At 47.5% G+C, this 17,174-nt stretch overlaps 1 protein-coding gene and 1 long non-coding RNA gene across 3 annotated transcripts; both read left to right on the top strand.

Annotated features, from left to right (window-relative positions):
* The first annotated feature begins 1,884 nt into the window (after positions 1–1,884).
* On the top strand, positions 1,885–17,168 carry tmed1b (transmembrane p24 trafficking protein 1b). Of its 2 annotated transcripts, XM_042313088.1 has the most exons (7): positions 1,885–2,270; positions 10,438–10,535; positions 10,767–10,851; positions 10,982–11,083; positions 11,429–11,550; positions 11,643–11,688; positions 16,287–17,168. In XM_042313088.1, the coding sequence occupies exons 1-7, from the start codon at positions 2,073–2,075 to the stop codon at positions 16,335–16,337; spliced, it is 702 nt and encodes a 233-aa protein (XP_042169022.1). In that variant the 5' UTR covers positions 1,885–2,072; the 3' UTR covers positions 16,338–17,168. The 2 variants fall into 2 exon arrangements, with proteins under 2 accessions (XP_042169022.1, XP_042169021.1); XM_042313087.1 differs by lacking the exon at positions 11,643–11,688 and having other exon boundaries at positions 1,888–2,270; positions 11,429–11,596.
* On the top strand, positions 11,695–12,310 carry LOC121843482. Its single transcript, XR_006081586.1, has 2 exons — positions 11,695–12,118; positions 12,187–12,310. It is a non-coding gene; the product is annotated as an uncharacterized LOC121843482 (long non-coding RNA).
* Positions 17,169–17,174: the final 6 nt, after the last annotated feature.

Here is a 17,174-nt window from a genome sequence, read left to right on the forward strand (position 1 = left end):
CTTTTTCTCCTGGAACATAACAAACACCACAGTATTTCAGAACTCCGTCAACAGAGACTTCATAGCACCTCACCATTCACCAGGAAATAAGATAAATGACTTTATGACTGAAGACAGAAGAATATAGGAGGAAGAGTGTAGGACAGGTTCTGGTCCGTTACAGTAATATAACTAGGACAGGTTCTGGTCCCTTACAGTAATAGAACTAGGACAGGTTCTAGTCCACTACAGTAATATAACTAGGACAGGTTCTGGTCCACTACAGTAATATAACAAGGACAGGTTCTGGTCCATTACAGTAATATAACAAGGACAGGTTCTAGTCCACTACAGTAATATAACAAGGACAGGTTCTGGTCCACTACAGTAATATAACAAGGACAGGTTCTGGTCCATGACAGTAATAGAACTAGGACAGGTTCAGGTCCACTACAGTAATATAACTAGGACAGGTTACGGTCCACTACAGTAATATAACTAGGACAGGTTCCGGTCCACTACAGTAATATAACTAGGACAGGTTCTGGTCCACTACAGTAATATAGCTAGGACGGGTTCTGGTCCACTACAGTAATATAACTAGGACAGGTTCTGGTCCATTACAGTAATAGACCTAGGACAGGTTCTGGTCCACTACAGTAATATAACTAGGACAGATTCTGGTCCACTACAGTAATAGAACTAGGACAGGATCTGGTCCATTGCAGTACTAGAACTAGGACAGGTTCTGTTCCACTACAGTAACAGAACTAGGACAGGTTCTGGTCCACTACAGTAATAGAACTAGGACAGGCTCTGGTCTATTACAGTACTAGAACTAAAACAGGTTCTGGTCCACCACAGTAATAGAACAAGGACAGGCTCCGTTCCATTACTAGCTACTAGAACTCTCTCTGTCCTTGTCAAAGTTGTTGAGACTTGCTGATATTTCGGTTCAATCCCAAAATGGCACCCTATATGCAGTTGACTACTTTTGACTATGGGCCCTGGTCAAACGTAGTGCACAATATAGGGAATAGGGTTCCATTTGGAACAGGACCTTACCGTCTCAGAATGAGTCAGAACCCACTGGGAACAGAAGTCAATTCAATGTATATTTCTCGGCGGTTCAACGTCATGTCATTGAAAAGACAGTGTGCCCGGTGAGAAGCCACAAATGACGTTGATTTTCTGCAATCTACAGCAGCAACCATTCAAATGTTTCCACTGATAAGTTATCTCATTTAAATAGGCGTGTTAGGTGTTATTATTGGAGCATGTTAGCAAAATCTGTTTACAACATCGCCATCTATTTTTAACAAAAATTGTTTTAATGTCGGCTTTTCAAATGAAGAGCAAAGAAGGGCTTCTGTCCGTGTTCATGAGGCTACAGCTTAGTTTATGTGTACAATTTAATTCAACTCGTGAATTTACAAGTTTCCAATTTAGTTTATAATTATTTAGAGTCTTTAACGTTTGGGATTGAGGAGGGGGGGGGTTGTTAATCTGACATGGAATTGTTTTAAAATTGTCATTTTATGTATCATTTAGCTTTTAGATTTCGAATTTTAGGACCCCTTTAGTCATATTAAAAATATATTAAAAAAATATTTGATAAAATATTGATTTTGGCCTTTACTCCGAAAGCCCATAGAAACGCATTGAATAACACAATCATAAGTGGCAAAAAGGACAGTCAAACAACAAATAATAAGAAAAAGAGGTTTTGAAGTGTCTATCCTAAATCGAGGAGAAAAAAAAAACACAAAAAAAACATCTGGAAATATATGAAATGACATTGTACACATTTGTAGCGCTTTTGGAGGGTAGAGAGAGGCACAAAACTTAGTTCATCATTTATTTAGAACGGGGAACAAACAGAACGTCCCCAGCAAGGATTCCACCGTCGGCGATTGGTCCAGCAGTGAATCAGTCATACGGATATTCTAGCCAATCGTCTGATCGGAAAAGTTCAACAGCTGTTGCGGAACATAGAAACATGCTATTGGAAGTTAGCTAGCTAGCTAGCCAGGATGATAACGTAGCTAGCTATCATATCACAGCACATCGAGGAAGCTAATTCATTTATCGCCATGGACACACGTCGGACAACAGGACGAGGCAGCACCACATGTGTTTTCATGGCGTTAGTTGTAGCGACGTGTCTTGAAACCATTCGTGCTTTCGGCCACAGTCAAGACAGCGAGTTCACCTTTATCTTACCGGCCGGAAGAACCGAGTGCTTTTTCCAAACGGCTGCGAGGACCGTTACCATGGAAGTGGAGTATCAGGTGAACTAACTAGTGGGTTAGCTGTCTTAGTGTGTGCATTGGCGAGCAACAACATATCGCAACACAGAAGTGAGCAGTAACGTTAGCTAAATGTAAACACGATACAGTCCCAGAAAAGGCTAGCTGTGACAATGATGCTATTCTCAGTTCGCCTCCCGCGATGACTAACTACAGCAGCAGGCTAGTCGCGCCAGGTAACGTTATCTAGCTAACTCGCTAGTTAAGGTGAGAGCCACAGCAGCAAGCTATCTGGTTGTGCCCTTTCGCATGTATGCTGTGTAGGACACTTGTCCCAGGCTACACACGAGAGAGACTACTTGAAGCCGTACAAGCAAGGATGCTGTTTTGCAGGAGTATCCCCATCTATAACCTAACCTTTCGTATGATGCAGGTGAACCATATAGCTATAACCACGTTGTATCTTTCTCCCAGAGGAGAAAATGGGATACCTGGTCAGTTGTACAGTTAAATAGTGTTTTATGAATGTCTCTCTCTCCATCTCTCGTCTTCCACTCTACAGAGATTTAGCCAGTGTAAGTGTTACAAATACATCATTATAAACTGGGTGATTCCAGCCCTGAATGCTGATTGGCTGACAACCGTGGTATATCAGACCGTATACCACGGGTATGACCAACATTTTTTTTTTTTTGCTTTCCTAATTACGTTGGTAACCAGTTTATAATAGCAATAAGGCAACAGAGGGTAGGGTAGCTAAGGGCTGTGTCCAGGCACTCAGTGTTGCTTCGTGCATAAGAACAGCCCTTAGCCATGGTATATTGGCCATATACCACACCCCCTTGGGCCTTATTGCTTAATTCTACCACTTCACCTACATCTTGACACAAAAGTCTCCAACAACTCTCTCAATTAGGTCATATCTATCAATATGTGTCTTCGTTCTATAGGCTAGTTAGCCTATCTGTCCCAGTCCGTCCACAGAGGGGAGGGTAGCTAGCCTTATCCCAGTCCGTCCACAGAGGGGAGGGTAGCTAGCCTGATCCCAGTCCGTCCACAGAGGGGAGGGTAGCTAGCCCCAGTCCAGGCAGAGGGGAGGTAGTAGCCTGATCCGTCCACAGAGGGGAGGGTAGCTAGCCTGATCCCAGTCCGTCCACAGGGGGGAGGGTAGCTAGCCTGATCCCAGTCCGTCCACACTTGGAGGGTAGCTAGCCTGATCCCAGTCCGTCCACAGGCAGCTGTAGTCTGTTTGTTCAGTGGGAGAGTCCCTGTAGTGGAGTTTACAGGCAGCTCTAGTCTGTTTGTTCAGTGGGAGAGTCCCTCTAGTGGAGTTTACAGAGCTATATAAGTGCCATACTTCAGCTCAGAGCATTGGGTTGCAGGCAGTGTAGTGTGTGTGTTCAGTTACCCCCAGGCTACAGGCAGCTGTGTGTGTTTGTTGTGTAACCCCTCTCAGGTGAGTGTTGTGTTGCTGTGTAACCCCTCTCAGGCAGTGTGTGTGTGTGTGTGTGTTACCCCTCTCAGGCAGTGTGTGTGTGTTGATGTGTAACCCCTCTCAGGCAGTGTGTGTGTGTTGATGTGTAACCCTCTCAGGCAGTGTGTGTGTTGATGTGTAACCCCTCTCAGGCAGTGTGTGTGTTGTTGTGTAACCCCTCTCAGGCAGTGTGTGTGTGTGTAACCCCTCTCAGGCAGTGTGTGTGTGATGTGTAACCCCTCTCAGGCAGTGTGTGTGTTGATGTGTAACCCCTCTCAGGCAGTGTGTGTGTTGTTGTGTAACCCCTCTCAGGCAGTGTGTTGATGTGTTACCCCCTCAGGCAGTGTGTGTGATGTGTTACCCCTCTCAGGCAGTGTGTGTGTGATGTGTTACCCCTCTCAGGCAGTGTGTGTTGATGTGTTACCCCTCTCAGGTGTGTGTGTGTGAGTGTGTGTGTGTGTAACCCCTCTCAGGCAGTGTGTGTGTGTTGATGTGTAACCCTCTCAGGCAGTGTGTGTGTGATGTGTAACCCCTCTCAGGCAGTGTGTGTGTGATGTGTAACCCCTCTCAGGCAGTGTGTGTGTTGATGTGTAACCCCTCTCAGGCAGTGTGTGTGTGATGTGTAACCCCTCTCAGGCAGTGTGTGATGTGTAACCCCTCTCAGGCAGTGTGTGTGATGTGTAACCCCTCTCAGGCAGTGTGTGTGTGATGTGTAACCCCTCTCAGGCAGTGTGTGTGTGATGTGTAACCCCTCTCAGGCAGTGTGTGTGTGATGTGTAACCCCCCTAACCCCTCAGGCAGTGTGTGTTGATGTGTAACCCCTCTCAGGCAGTGTGTGTGTTGATGTGTAACCCCTCTCAGGCAGTGTGTGTGTGATGTGTAACCCCTCTCAGACAGTGTGTGTGTGATGTGTAACCCCTCTCAGGCAGTGTGTGTGTGATGTGTAACCCCTCTCAGGCAGTGTGTGTGTGATGTGTAACCCCTCTCAGGCAGTGTGTGTGTGTGATGTGTAACCCCTCTCAGGCAGTGTGTGTGTGATGTGTTACCCCTCTCAGACAGTGTGTGTGTGATGTGTAACCCCTCTCAGGCAGTGTGTGTTGATGTGTAACCCCTCTCAGGCAGTGTGTGTGTGATGTGTAACCCCTCTCAGGCAGTGTGTGTGTGATGTGTAACCCCTCTCAGGCAGTGTGTGTGTGTGATGTGTAACCCCTCTCAGGCAGTGTGTGTGTGATGTGTAACCCCTCTCAGGCAGTGTGTGTGTGATGTGTAACCCCTCTCAGGCAGTGTGTGTTGATGTGTAACCCCTCTCAGGCAGTGTGTGTGTGATGTGTAACCCCTCTCAGACAGTGTGTGTGTGATGTGTAACCCCTCTCAGGCAGTGTGTGATGTAACCCCTCTCAGGCAGTGTGTGTGTGATGTGTAACCCCTCTCAGGCAGTGTGTGTGTGATGTGTAACCCCTCTCAGACAGTGTGTGTGATGTGTAACCCCTCTCAGACAGTGTGTATGTTGATGTGTAACCCCTCTCAGGCAGTGTGTGTGTGATGTGTAACCCCTCTCAGGCAGTGTGTGTGTTGATGTGTAACCCCTCTCAGGCAGTGTGTGTGTGATGTGTAACCCCTCTCAGGCAGTGTGTGTGTGATGTGTAACCCCTCTCAGGCAGTGTGTGTGTGTTGATGTGTAACCCCTCTCAGGCAGTGTGTGTGTGATGTGTAACCCCTCTCAGGCAGTGTGTGTGTGATGTGTAACCCCTCTCAGGCAGTGTGTGTGTGATGTGTAACCCCTCTCAGACAGTGTGTGTGTGATGTGTGTAACCCCTCTCAGACAGTGTGTGTGTGATGTGTAACCCCTCTCAGACAGTGTGTGTGTGATGTGTAACCCCTCTCAGGCAGTGTGTGATGTGTAACCCCTCTCAGACAGTGTGTGTGTGTGATGTGTAACCCCTCTCAGACAGTGTGTGTGTGATGTGTAACCCCTCTCAGACAGTGTGTGTGTGTGATGTGTAACCCCTCTCAGACAGTGTGTGTGTGATGTGTAACCCCTCTCAGACAGTGTGTGTGTGATGTGTAACCCCTCTCAGACAGTGTGTGTGTGTGTCAGTGTGATGTGTAACCCCTCTCAGACAGTGTGTGTGTGATGTGTAACCCCTCTCAGACAGTGTGTGTGTGATGTGTAACCCCTCTCAGACAGTGTGTGTGTGATGTGTAACCCCTCTCAGACAGTGTGTATGTTGATGTGTAACCCCTCTCAGGCAGTGTGTGTGTGATGTGTAACCCCTCTCAGACAGTGTGTGTGTGATGTGTAACCCCTCTCAGACAGTGTGTGTGTGATGTGTAACCCCTCTCAGACAGTGTGTGTGATGTGTAACCCCTCTCAGACAGTGTGTGTGTGTGATGTGTAACCCCTCTCAGACAGTGTGTGTGTGATGTGTAACCCCTCTCAGGCAGTGTGTGTGTGTGATGTGTAACCCCTCTCAGGCAGTGTGTGTGTGATGTGTAACCCCTCTCAGGCAGTGTGTGTGTGATGTGTAACCCCTCTCAGGCAGTGTGTGTGTGATGTGTAACCCCTCTCAGGCAGTGTGTGTGTGATGTGTAACCCCTCTCAGGCAGTGTTACCCCTCTCAGGCAGTGTGTGATGTGTAACCCCTCTCAGGCAGTGTGTGTGTGATGTGTAACCCCTCTCAGGCAGTGTGTGTGTGTGATGTGTAACCCCTCTCAGGCAGTGTGTGTGTGATGTGTAACCCCTCTCAGGCAGTGTGTGTGATGTGTAACCCCTCTCAGGCAGTGTGTATGTGATGTGTACCCCTCTCAGGCAGTGTGTGTGTGATGTGTAACCCCTCTCAGACAGTGTGTGTGTGTGTGTGTGATGTGTAACCCCTCTCAGACAGTGTGTGATGTGTAACCCCTCTCAGGCAGTGTGTGTGTGTGTAACCCCTCTCAGGCAGTGTGTGTGATGTGTAACCCCTCTCAGGCAGTGTGTGTGTGTGTGTAACCCCTCTCAGGCAGTGTGTGTGTGATGTGTAACCCCCTCTCAGCAGTGTGTGTGTGATGTGTAACCCCTCTCAGACAGTGTGTGTGTGATGTGTAACCCCTCTCAGGCAGTGTGTGTGTGATGTGTAACCCCTCTCAGGCAGTGTGTGTGTGATGTGTAACCCCTCTCAGGCAGTGTGTGTGTGATGTGTAACCCCTCTCAGGCAGTGTGTGTGATGTGTAACCCCTCTCAGGCAGTGTGTGTGTGATGTGTAACCCCTCTCAGACAGTGTGTGTGTGATGTGTAACCCCTCTCAGACAGTGTGTGTGTGATGTGTAACCCCTCTCAGACAGTGTGTGATGTGTAACCCCTCTCAGGCAGTGTGTGTGATGTGTAACCCCTCTCAGGCAGTGTGTGTGTGATGTGTAACCCCTCTCAGACAGTGTGTGTGTGATGTGTAACCCCTCTCAGGCAGTGTGTATGTGATGTGTAACCCCTCTCAGGCAGTGTGTGTGTGATGTGTAACCCCTCTCAGACAGTGTGTGTGTGATGTGTAACCCCTCTCAGACAGTGTGTGTGATGTGTAACCCCTCTCAGACAGTGTGTGTGTGATGTAACCCCTCTCAGACAGTGTGTGTGTGATGTGTAACCCCTCTCAGACAGTGTGTGTGTGATGTGTAACCCCTCTCAGACAGTGTGTGTGTGATGTGTAACCCCTCTCAGACAGTGTGTGTGTGATGTGTAACCCCTCTCAGGCAGTGTGTGTGTGATGTGTAACCCCTCTCAGACAGTGTGTGTGTGATGTGTAACCCCTCTCAGACAGTGTGTGTGTGATGTGTAACCCCTCTCAGACAGTGTGTGTGATGTGTAACCCCTCTCAGGCAGTGTGTGTATGTGTAACCCCTCTCAGACAGTGTGTGTGTGATGTGTAACCCCTCTCAGACAGTGTGTGTGATGTGTAACCCCTCTCAGGTGTGTGTGTAACCCCTCTGTGTGATGTGTAACCCCTCTCAGGCAGTGTGTGTGATGTGTAACCCCTCTCAGGCAGTGTGTGTGTGATGTGTAACCCCTCTCAGGCAGTGTGTGTGTGATGTGTAACCCCTCTCAGGCAGTGTGTGTGTGATGTGTAACCCCTCTCAGACAGTGTGTGTGTGATGTGTAACCCCTCTCAGACAGTGTGTGTGTGATGTGTAACCCCTCTCAGGCAGTGTGTGATGTGTAACCCCTCTCAGGCAGTGTGTGTGTGATGTGTAACCCCTCTCAGACAGTGTGTGTGTGATGTGTAACCCCTCTCAGACAGTGTGTGTGTGATGTGTGTGTGTGATGTGTAACCCCTCTCAGACAGTGTGTGATGTGTAACCCCTCTCAGGCAGTGTGTGTGATGTGTAACCCCTCTCAGGCAGTGTGTGTGTGATGTGTAACCCTCTCAGACAGTGTGTGTGTGTGTAACCCCTCTCAGGCAGTGTGTGTGATGTGTAACCCCTCTCAGGCAGTGTGTGATGTGTAACCCCTCTCAGACAGTGTGTGTGTGATGTGTAACCCCTCTCAGACAGTGTGTGTGTTGATGTGTAACCCCTCTCAGACAGTGTGTGTGTGATGTGTAACCCCTCTCAGACAGTGTGTGTGTGATGTGTAACCCCTCTCAGACAGTGTGTGTGTGATGTGTAACCCCTCTCAGACAGTGTGTGTGTGATGTGTAACCCCTCTCAGACAGTGTGTGTGTGATGTGTAACCCCTCTCAGACAGTGTGTGTGTGATGTGTAACCCCTCTCAGGCAGTGTGTGATGTGTAACCCCTCTCAGGCAGTGTGTGTGTGATGTGTAACCCCTCTCAGGCAGTGTGTGTGTGTGTGTGTGATGTGTAACCCCTCTCAGACAGTGTGTGATGTGTAACCCCTCTCAGGCAGTGTGTGTGTGATGTGTAACCCCTCTCAGACAGTGTGTGTGATGAACCCCCTCTCAGGCAGTGTGTGTGTAACCCCTCTCAGGCAGTGTGTGATGTGTAACCCCTCTCAGGCAGTGTGTGTGTGTGATGTGTAACCCCTCTCAGACAGTGTGTGTGTGATGTGTAACCCCTCTCAGGCAGTGTGTGTGATGTGTAACCCCTCTCAGTGTGTGTGTGAGTAACCCCTCTGTGTGTGTGATGTGTAACCCCTCTCAGTAACAGGCAGTGTGTGTGATGTGTAACCCCTCTCAGGCAGTGTGTGTGTGATGTGTAACCCCTCTCAGGCAGTGTGTGTGTGATGTGTAACCCCTCTCAGGCAGTGTGTGTGTGATGTGTAACCCCTCTCAGGCAGTGTGTGTGTGATGTGTAACCCCTCTCAGACAGTGTGATGTGTAACCCCTCTCAGACAGTGTGTGTGTGATGTGTAACCCCTCTCAGACAGTGTGTGTGTGATGTGTAACCCCTCTCAGACAGTGTGTGTGATGTGTAACCCCTCTCAGACAGTGTGTGTGTGATGTGTAACCCCTCTCAGGCAGTGTGTGTGTGATGTGTAACCCCTCTCAGACAGTGTGTGTGTGATGTGTAACCCCTCTCAGACAGTGTGTGTGTGATGTGTAACCCCTCTCAGACAGTGTGTGTGTGATGTGTAACCCCTCTCAGGCAGTGTGTGTGTGATGTGTAACCCCTCTCAGACAGTGTGTGTGTGATGTGTAACCCCTCTCAGGCAGTGTGTGTGTGATGTGTAACCCCTCTCAGGCAGTGTGTGTGTGATGTGTAACCCCTCTCAGGCAGTGTGTGTGTGATGTGTAACCCCTCTCAGGCAGTGTGTGTGTGATGTGTAACCCCTCTCAGGCAGTGTGTGTGTGATGTGTAACCCCTCTCAGACAGTGTGTGTGTGATGTGTAACCCCTCTCAGACAGTGTGTGTGTGATGTGTAACCCCTCTCAGGCAGTGTGTGTGTGTGATGTGTAACCCCTCTCAGGCAGTGTGTGTGTGATGTGTAACCCCTCTCAGGCAGTGTGTGTGTGATGTGTAACCCCTCTCAGGCAGTGTGTGTGTGATGTGTAACCCCTCTCAGGCAGTGTGTGTGTGATGTGTAACCCCTCTCAGGCAGTGTGTGATGTGTAACCCCTCTCAGGCAGTGTGTGTTGATGTGTAACCCCTCAGGCAGTGTGTGTGTGATGTGTAACCCCTCTCAGGCAGTGTGTGTGTTCAGCACCAGTGAAGGACTGAATGTTACGACATACAACCTTGTCCTGTAACGTCAGACTGTTCATGTATAGATGGGTTCTATGTGCCAGTAAGACTCACATAAGACTCACATAAGACTCACTCAAGAACAGCCATGTTTGTGTTTTGTCTTCCTTGTGTGATGACGTGAGGGTGTGAGAGTGTGTCCATCTGATTTCAGATACAGGGGACAGAGAAACAGTTTACAGAACCTGGATCCTCCACTATGCTGTAGAGATTAGGCCTATCTGATAGGGGTCGTCTGCATCCCTATTCCCTATGTAGTGCACTACCTGTGACCAGAGCCCCTGTGGCCTCTCAGGAGAATGGAGGTTCAGATAGTTTCTGTTCAACACATTTCTATCATCTGTCAGAGAGAATAGGAGATCCTGTCAGCTCTATTTCCTCTATTTCTACCTGCACCATTGAGGGGTTCACGTCACTGAGTACACATCCTGTTTTACTCAGGTAACATTATCGCACACATCATGTTTCATATCCTAGCTCTCTGACGTGCAGTGTGACTCATGTCTATAGCTGTTGTAAAAGTACCTTTCTGCTGTGTGTGTGTGTGTGTGTGTTCCTCTCTCCAGGTGATAGCCGGTGCAGGTATGGATGTAGATTTCACCGTTCTCTCTCCTCACGGATTCCAGCTCATCTCTGAGTTCCGCCGCTCAGACGGAGTCCACATGTCAGTACCGCTGCCTCTCATTGGTCCAATCTACTCGCACAACATCTCTTCTAGTTCTGCGATTGGTCTATTTCTCTGCTTCTGTGATGTCACAATTCAACCTCAGATCACCCTGTGTTTTTTTGACCTCGCTCTCTCCCCTTCCCTCTCTTTTTTTGTTGGCTTTGTGCCCACATCTCTGATTGGTTGCTTTCTCTGTGTCAGCGCCTCTGATTGGTTGTTTTGTTCTAGGGTGGAACCCACGGAGGAAGGAGACTACCAGATCTGTTTTGACAACAGCTTCAGCCGCTTCTCTGAGAAGATGGTCTTCTTTGAGGTTTATTTGTATTTATATATCTTATTTAATTGGTTGATTTGATTTTCTGTAAGTCGCTCTGGATGAGAGCATCTGCTAATTTAATCAAATGTAAATAAAGATACTATGAAGTGTGTGTGTAAAAATGCAGGTCATCATCGAGGGACAGCCGGGCGACGTGGGCGGGGATGACGAGTGGGCGGGGCTTGGAGAGCCTGAGAGCCTATTGGAGTACAAGCTGGAGGACATTAGGGTGAGTAGGCTATTGGATGGATGACCATGTCTTCAACACATTCGCTGTAACTGAAGAGAGAAAAAAATGAATGTACACAGTACCTTTCCTCTTTTCAAACTCGACCCTCTCTCTTCCTCATCACCCTCTCCCTCCCCACCCTCCTATCTCTCTCCTCAACCCCCCTCCTCTCTCTCTCTCCCCCTCCTCCCTCCCCACCCCCTCTCTCTCTCTCTCCTCACCCCCCCCCCTCTCTCTCCCCCTCCCCTCTCTCTCCCCCACTCTCTCTCTCTCCCACCCTCTCCCCCCCCACCCTCCTCTCCTCTCTCCCTCCCCCTCCTCTCTCCCTCCCCTCCTCCCCTCCAGGAGTCAATAGACTCAGTACACCGTCGATTAGAGAGAAGTGGTCAGATGCAGACGGTACTGAGAGCGTTTGAGGCCAGGGACCGTAACCTGCTAGAAGACAACCTGTGGAGGGTCTCCTTCTGGTCCTGTACCAGTCTCATTGTAATGCTGGGGGTCGCTCTAACTCAGGTAACACACCCCCACACTAGGACAACCTGTAGAGGGTCTCCTTCTGGTCCTGTACCAGTCTCATTGTAATGCTGGGGGTCGCTCTAACTCAGGTAACACACCCCCACACTAGGACAACCTGTAGAGGGTCTCCTTCTGGTCCTGTACCAGTCTCCTAGTTACAGACCTGCCAACCTGCACAAATTTGAACAGAACACAGACATAACTCTATCACTATACATACCCTAGTACAGGGTGTTCAACTCTGACCCTACGAGGTCCAGAACACAGACATACCCTAGTACAGGGTGTTCAACTCTGACCCTACGAGGTCCAGAACACAGACATACCCTAGTACAGGGTGTTCAACTCTGACCCTACGAGGTCCAGAACACAGACATAACCTAGTACAGGGTGTTCAACTCTGACCCTACGAGGTCCAGAACACAGACATAACCTAGTACAGGGAGTTCAACTCTGACCCTACGAGGTCCAGAACACAGACATAACCTAGTACAGGGAATTCAACTCTGACCCTACGAGGTCCAGAACACAGACATAACCTAGTACAGGGAATTCAACTGACCCTCCAGAACCCTAACCTAGTACAGGTCCAGAACACAGACATAACCTAGTACAGGGAATTCAACTCTGACCCTACGAGGTCCAGAACACAGACATAACCTAGTACAGGGAATTCAACTGACCCTACGAGGTCCAGAACACAGACATAACCTAGTACAGGGAATTCAACTCTGACCCTACGAGGTCCAGAACACAGACATAACCTAGTACAGGGAATTCAACTCTGACCCTACGAGGTCCAGAACACAGACATAACCTAGTACAGGGAATTCAACTCTGACCCTACGAGGTCCAGAACACAGACATAACCTAGTACAGGGAATTCAACTCTGACCCTACGAGGTCCAGAACACAGACATAACCTAGTACAGGGAATTCAACTCTGACCCTACGAGGTCCAGAACACAGACATAACCTAGTACAGGGAATTCAACTCTGACCCTACGAGGTCCAGAACACAGACATAACCTAGTACAGGGAATTCAACTCTGACCCTACGAGGTCCAGAACACAGACATAACCTAGTACAGGGAATTCAACTCTGACCCTACGAGGTCCAGAACACAGACATAACCTAGTACAGGGAATTCAACTCTGACCCTAAGAGGTCCAGAGTTGAGTTTGATTGTATTTGTCCTTTATTGAACCTTTATTTAACTAGGCAAGTCAATTAAGAACAAATTCCTATTACAATGACGGCCTCCTGTGGAGACGAGAGAGACACCACAACACTACATAAAGAGAGACACCACAACACTACATAAAGAGAGACACCACAACACTACATAAAGAGAGACACCACAACACTACATAAAGAGAGACACCACAACACTACATAAAGAGAGACACCACAACACTACATAAAGAGAGACACCACAACACTACATAAAGAGAGACACCACAACACTACATAAAGAGACACCACATCACTACATAAAGAGAGACACCACAACACTACATAAAGAGAGACACCACAACACTACATAAAGAGAGACACCACAACACTACATAAAAGAGACACCACAACACTACATAAAGAGACACACACAACACTACATAAAGAGACACCACAACACTACATAAAAGAGACACCACAACACTACATAAAGAGAGACACCACAACACTACATAAGAGAGACACCACAACACTACATAAAGAGAGACACCACAACACTACATAAAGAGAGACACCACAACACTACATAAAGAGACACCACAACACTACATAAAGAGACACCACAACACTACATAAAGAGAGACACCACAACACTACATAAAAGAGACACCACAACACTACATAAAAAGAGACACCACAACACTACATAAAAGAGACACCAACAACACTACATAAAGAGACACCACAACACTACATAAAGAGACACCACAACACTACATAAAGAGAGACACCACAACACTACATAAAAGAGACACCACAACACTACATAAAAGAGACACCACAACACTACATAAAGAGACACCACAACACTACATAAAGAGACACCACAACACTACACTACATAAAGAGACACCACACTACACTACATAAAGAGAGACACCACAACACTACATAAAGAGACACCACAACACTACATAAAGAGACACCACAACACTACATAAAGAGAGACACCACAACACTACATAAAGAGACACCACAACACTACATAAAGAGAGACACCACAACACTACATAAAGAGAGACACCACAACACTACATAAAGAGAGACACCACTACACTACATAAAGAGAGACCTAAGACAACAACACAACGTGGTAACAGCACAGCGTGGTAGCAACACAGCGTGGTAGCAACACAGCGTGGTAGCAACACAGCGTGGTAGCAACACAGCGTGGTAGCAACACACGTGGTAGCAACACAGCGTGGTAGCAACACAACGTGGTAGCAACACAGCGTGGTAGCAACACAGCGTGGTAACAACACAACGTGGTAGCAACACAGCGTGGTAGCAACACAGCGTGGTAGCAACACAACGTGGTAGCAACACAGCGTGGTAGCAACACAACGTGGTAGCAACACAACGTGGTACAAACATTATTGGTCCCAGACAACAGCACAAAGGCAAGAAGGTAGAGACAACAATACATCAGGCGAAGCAGCCTGTCAGTAAGAGTCTCCATGATTCAGTCTTTGAATAAAGATGGGTCTATAATCTACCATTCCTATAGAGGGTCTTCTGCCAACATCATTATAGTGCTAAAAGGTGTGTTTGATTTGAGCAGTGTGGGGGTCTTCTGCCAACATCATTATAGTGCTAAAAGGTGTGTTTGATTTGAGCAGTGTGGGGGTCTTCTGCCAACATCATTATAGTGCTAAAAGGTGTGTTTGATTTGAGCAGTGTGGGGGTCTTCTGCCAACATCATTATAGTGTCTGCCAACATCATTATAGTGCTAAAAGGTGTGTTTGATTTGAGCAGTGTGGGGGTCTTCTGCCAACATCATTATAGTGCTAAAAGGTGTGTTTGATTTGAGCAGTGTGGGGGTCTTCTGCCAACATCATTATAGTGCTAAAAGGTGTGTTTGATTTGAGCAGTGTGGGGGTCTTCTGCCAACATCATTATAGTGCTAAAAGCTGTGTTTGATTTGAGCAGTGTGGGGGTCTTCTGCCAACATCATTATAGTGCTAAAAGGTGTGTTTGATTTGAGCAGTGTGGGGTCTTCTGCCAACATCATTATAGTGCTAAAAGGTGTGTTTGATTTGAGCAGTGTGGGGGTCTTCTGCCAACATCATTATAGTGCTAAAAGGTGTGTTTGATTTGCAGTGTGGGGGTCTTCTGCTAACATCATTAGTGTGCGTTTGATTTGGCAGGTCTTCTGCCAACATCATTATTGTGCTAAAAGGTGCGTTTGATTTGAGCAGTGTGGGGGTCTTCTGCCAACATCATTATAGTGCTAAAAGGTGCGTTTGATTTGAGCAGTGTGGGGGTCTTCTGCTAACATCATTATGGGATAAAAGGTGCGTTTGATTTGAGCAGTGTGGGGTCTTCTGCCAACATCATTATTGTGTTAAAAGGTGCGTTTGATTTGAGCAGTGTGGGGGTCTTCTGCCAACATCATTATGTGCTAAAAGGTGCGTTTGATTTGAGCAGTGTGGGGGTCTTCTGCCAACATCATTATGGGATAAAAGGTGCGTTTGATTTGAGCAGTATGGGGTCTTCTGCCAACATCATTATGGGATAAAAGGTGCGTTTGATTTGAGCAGTATGGGGGTCTTCTGCCAACATCATTATTGTGCTAAAAGGTGCGTTTGATTTGACCAGTGTGGGGGTCTTCTGCCAACATCATTATGGGATAAAAGGTGCGTTTGATTTGAGCAGTGTGGGGGTCTTCTGCCAACATCATTATGGGATAAAAGGTGTGTTTGATTTGAGCAGTGTGAGGGTCTTCTGCCAACATCATTATAGTGCTAAAAGGTGTGTTTGATTTGAGCAGTGTGAGGGTCTTCTGCCAACATCATTATTGTGCTAAAGGGTGCGTTTGATTTGAGCAGTGTGGGGGTCTTCTGCCAACATCATTATAGTGATAAAAGGTGCGTTTCATTTGAGCAGTGTGGGGGTCTTCTGCCAACATCATTATAGTGCTAAAAGGTGCGTTTGATTTGAGCAGTGTGGGGGTCTTCTGCCAACATCATTATAGTGCTAAAAGGTGCGTTTGATTTGAGCAGTGTGGGGGTCTTCTGCCAACATCATTATAGTGCTAAAAGGTGCGTTTGATTTGAGCAGTGTGGGGGTCGCGTGTCTTCATGTGGGCCGGGGGCACCGCAAGTGGTTCTCATTAAAATGATTCAAGGTTGGCAGGTCTGTAGTTATGATGGGGGTCGCACTCGCACAGATTATACACACACACACACTCGGACAACCTGTAGACACACTAGTTATAGACACACACACTAGGACAACCTGTAGACACACTAGTTATAGACACACACACTAGCACACACCTGTACACACACTAGTTATAGACACACACACTAGTTATCACACACACACACTAGTTATCACACACACACACTAGGACAACCTGTAGACACACTAGTTATAGACACACTATACTAGTGTAATCAGTCACTCAGGTAACATCTGTCTCTAACTGTCTGTTCCTCCTCTCTCAGGTCTATACCGTCCGCAGACTGTTTGACGATAAGAGGCGTGTCTGTACATAAAGACACGCCCACTCCACCACCTCACAGCCAATCAGGGTTAAGAGAAGAGAGGAAAAGAGTGGAGAGGAAGGAAGACGAGGAGGAAGCAGAAGAGTAAATTATCTGCGTCACAAATTGCACCTTATTCCTTATCTAGAGCCTATCTCTGGTCAGAAGATGTTGAACCTTTATTTAAACTATGCCAGTTAGGATTTACCTAGAGGCAGAACGACAGATTTTTACCTTGTCAGCTCGGGGATTCGATCCAGCAACCTCTCGGTTACTGGCCCAACGCTCTAACCGCTAGGCTACCAACCGCGCCTAGTAGTGCACTATCTAGGGAATAAGGTGCTATTTGGGACACTCCTTTGCCAACTGGGCTCAACACGGTGCCTTTTACTCCCTGGGTGGTGTTCATTAGACACAGAACTAGACAACAGAAGTGACCAGAGGTTCTGCCTGCATTTGTCCAATGAGAACGTTCACCTTTGCGTTTCCCGGGAAACAGTTTTTCTGCCCTGTTTGTGCTTATTGGACTTATGGTCCCAGTCTGCCCCTGAGTCAGTCATCATTTACCCACAATGCATCAAGGATGTGATCCGCACAAAAGTGCACGTTGGGTTTAAATCACTCTAGTAATTGAATTTCTATGGATCCTCCTATTTTACCAGAACAAGCCCCACCCAACCCCTAATGTCCTTCTTCTCTCATTGGTCCATGTCTTTGTGACCTGTTGTGGGTAGCCAATCACCTTTTTTTGGTGTTACTGAGTTTTATGTGCCAGTAAGATTCTATGCTGATATCTAGATGAACAGGTATGTTTGTGGGGGTTTTCAATGTGGGGATATGTGTGTGTGT

The sequence above is a fragment of the Oncorhynchus tshawytscha genome, unplaced genomic scaffold, assembly GCF_018296145.1.
Source record: "Oncorhynchus tshawytscha isolate Ot180627B unplaced genomic scaffold, Otsh_v2.0 Un_contig_15041_pilon_pilon, whole genome shotgun sequence".
Classification (NCBI taxonomy): Eukaryota; Metazoa; Chordata; class Actinopteri; order Salmoniformes; family Salmonidae; genus Oncorhynchus; species Oncorhynchus tshawytscha.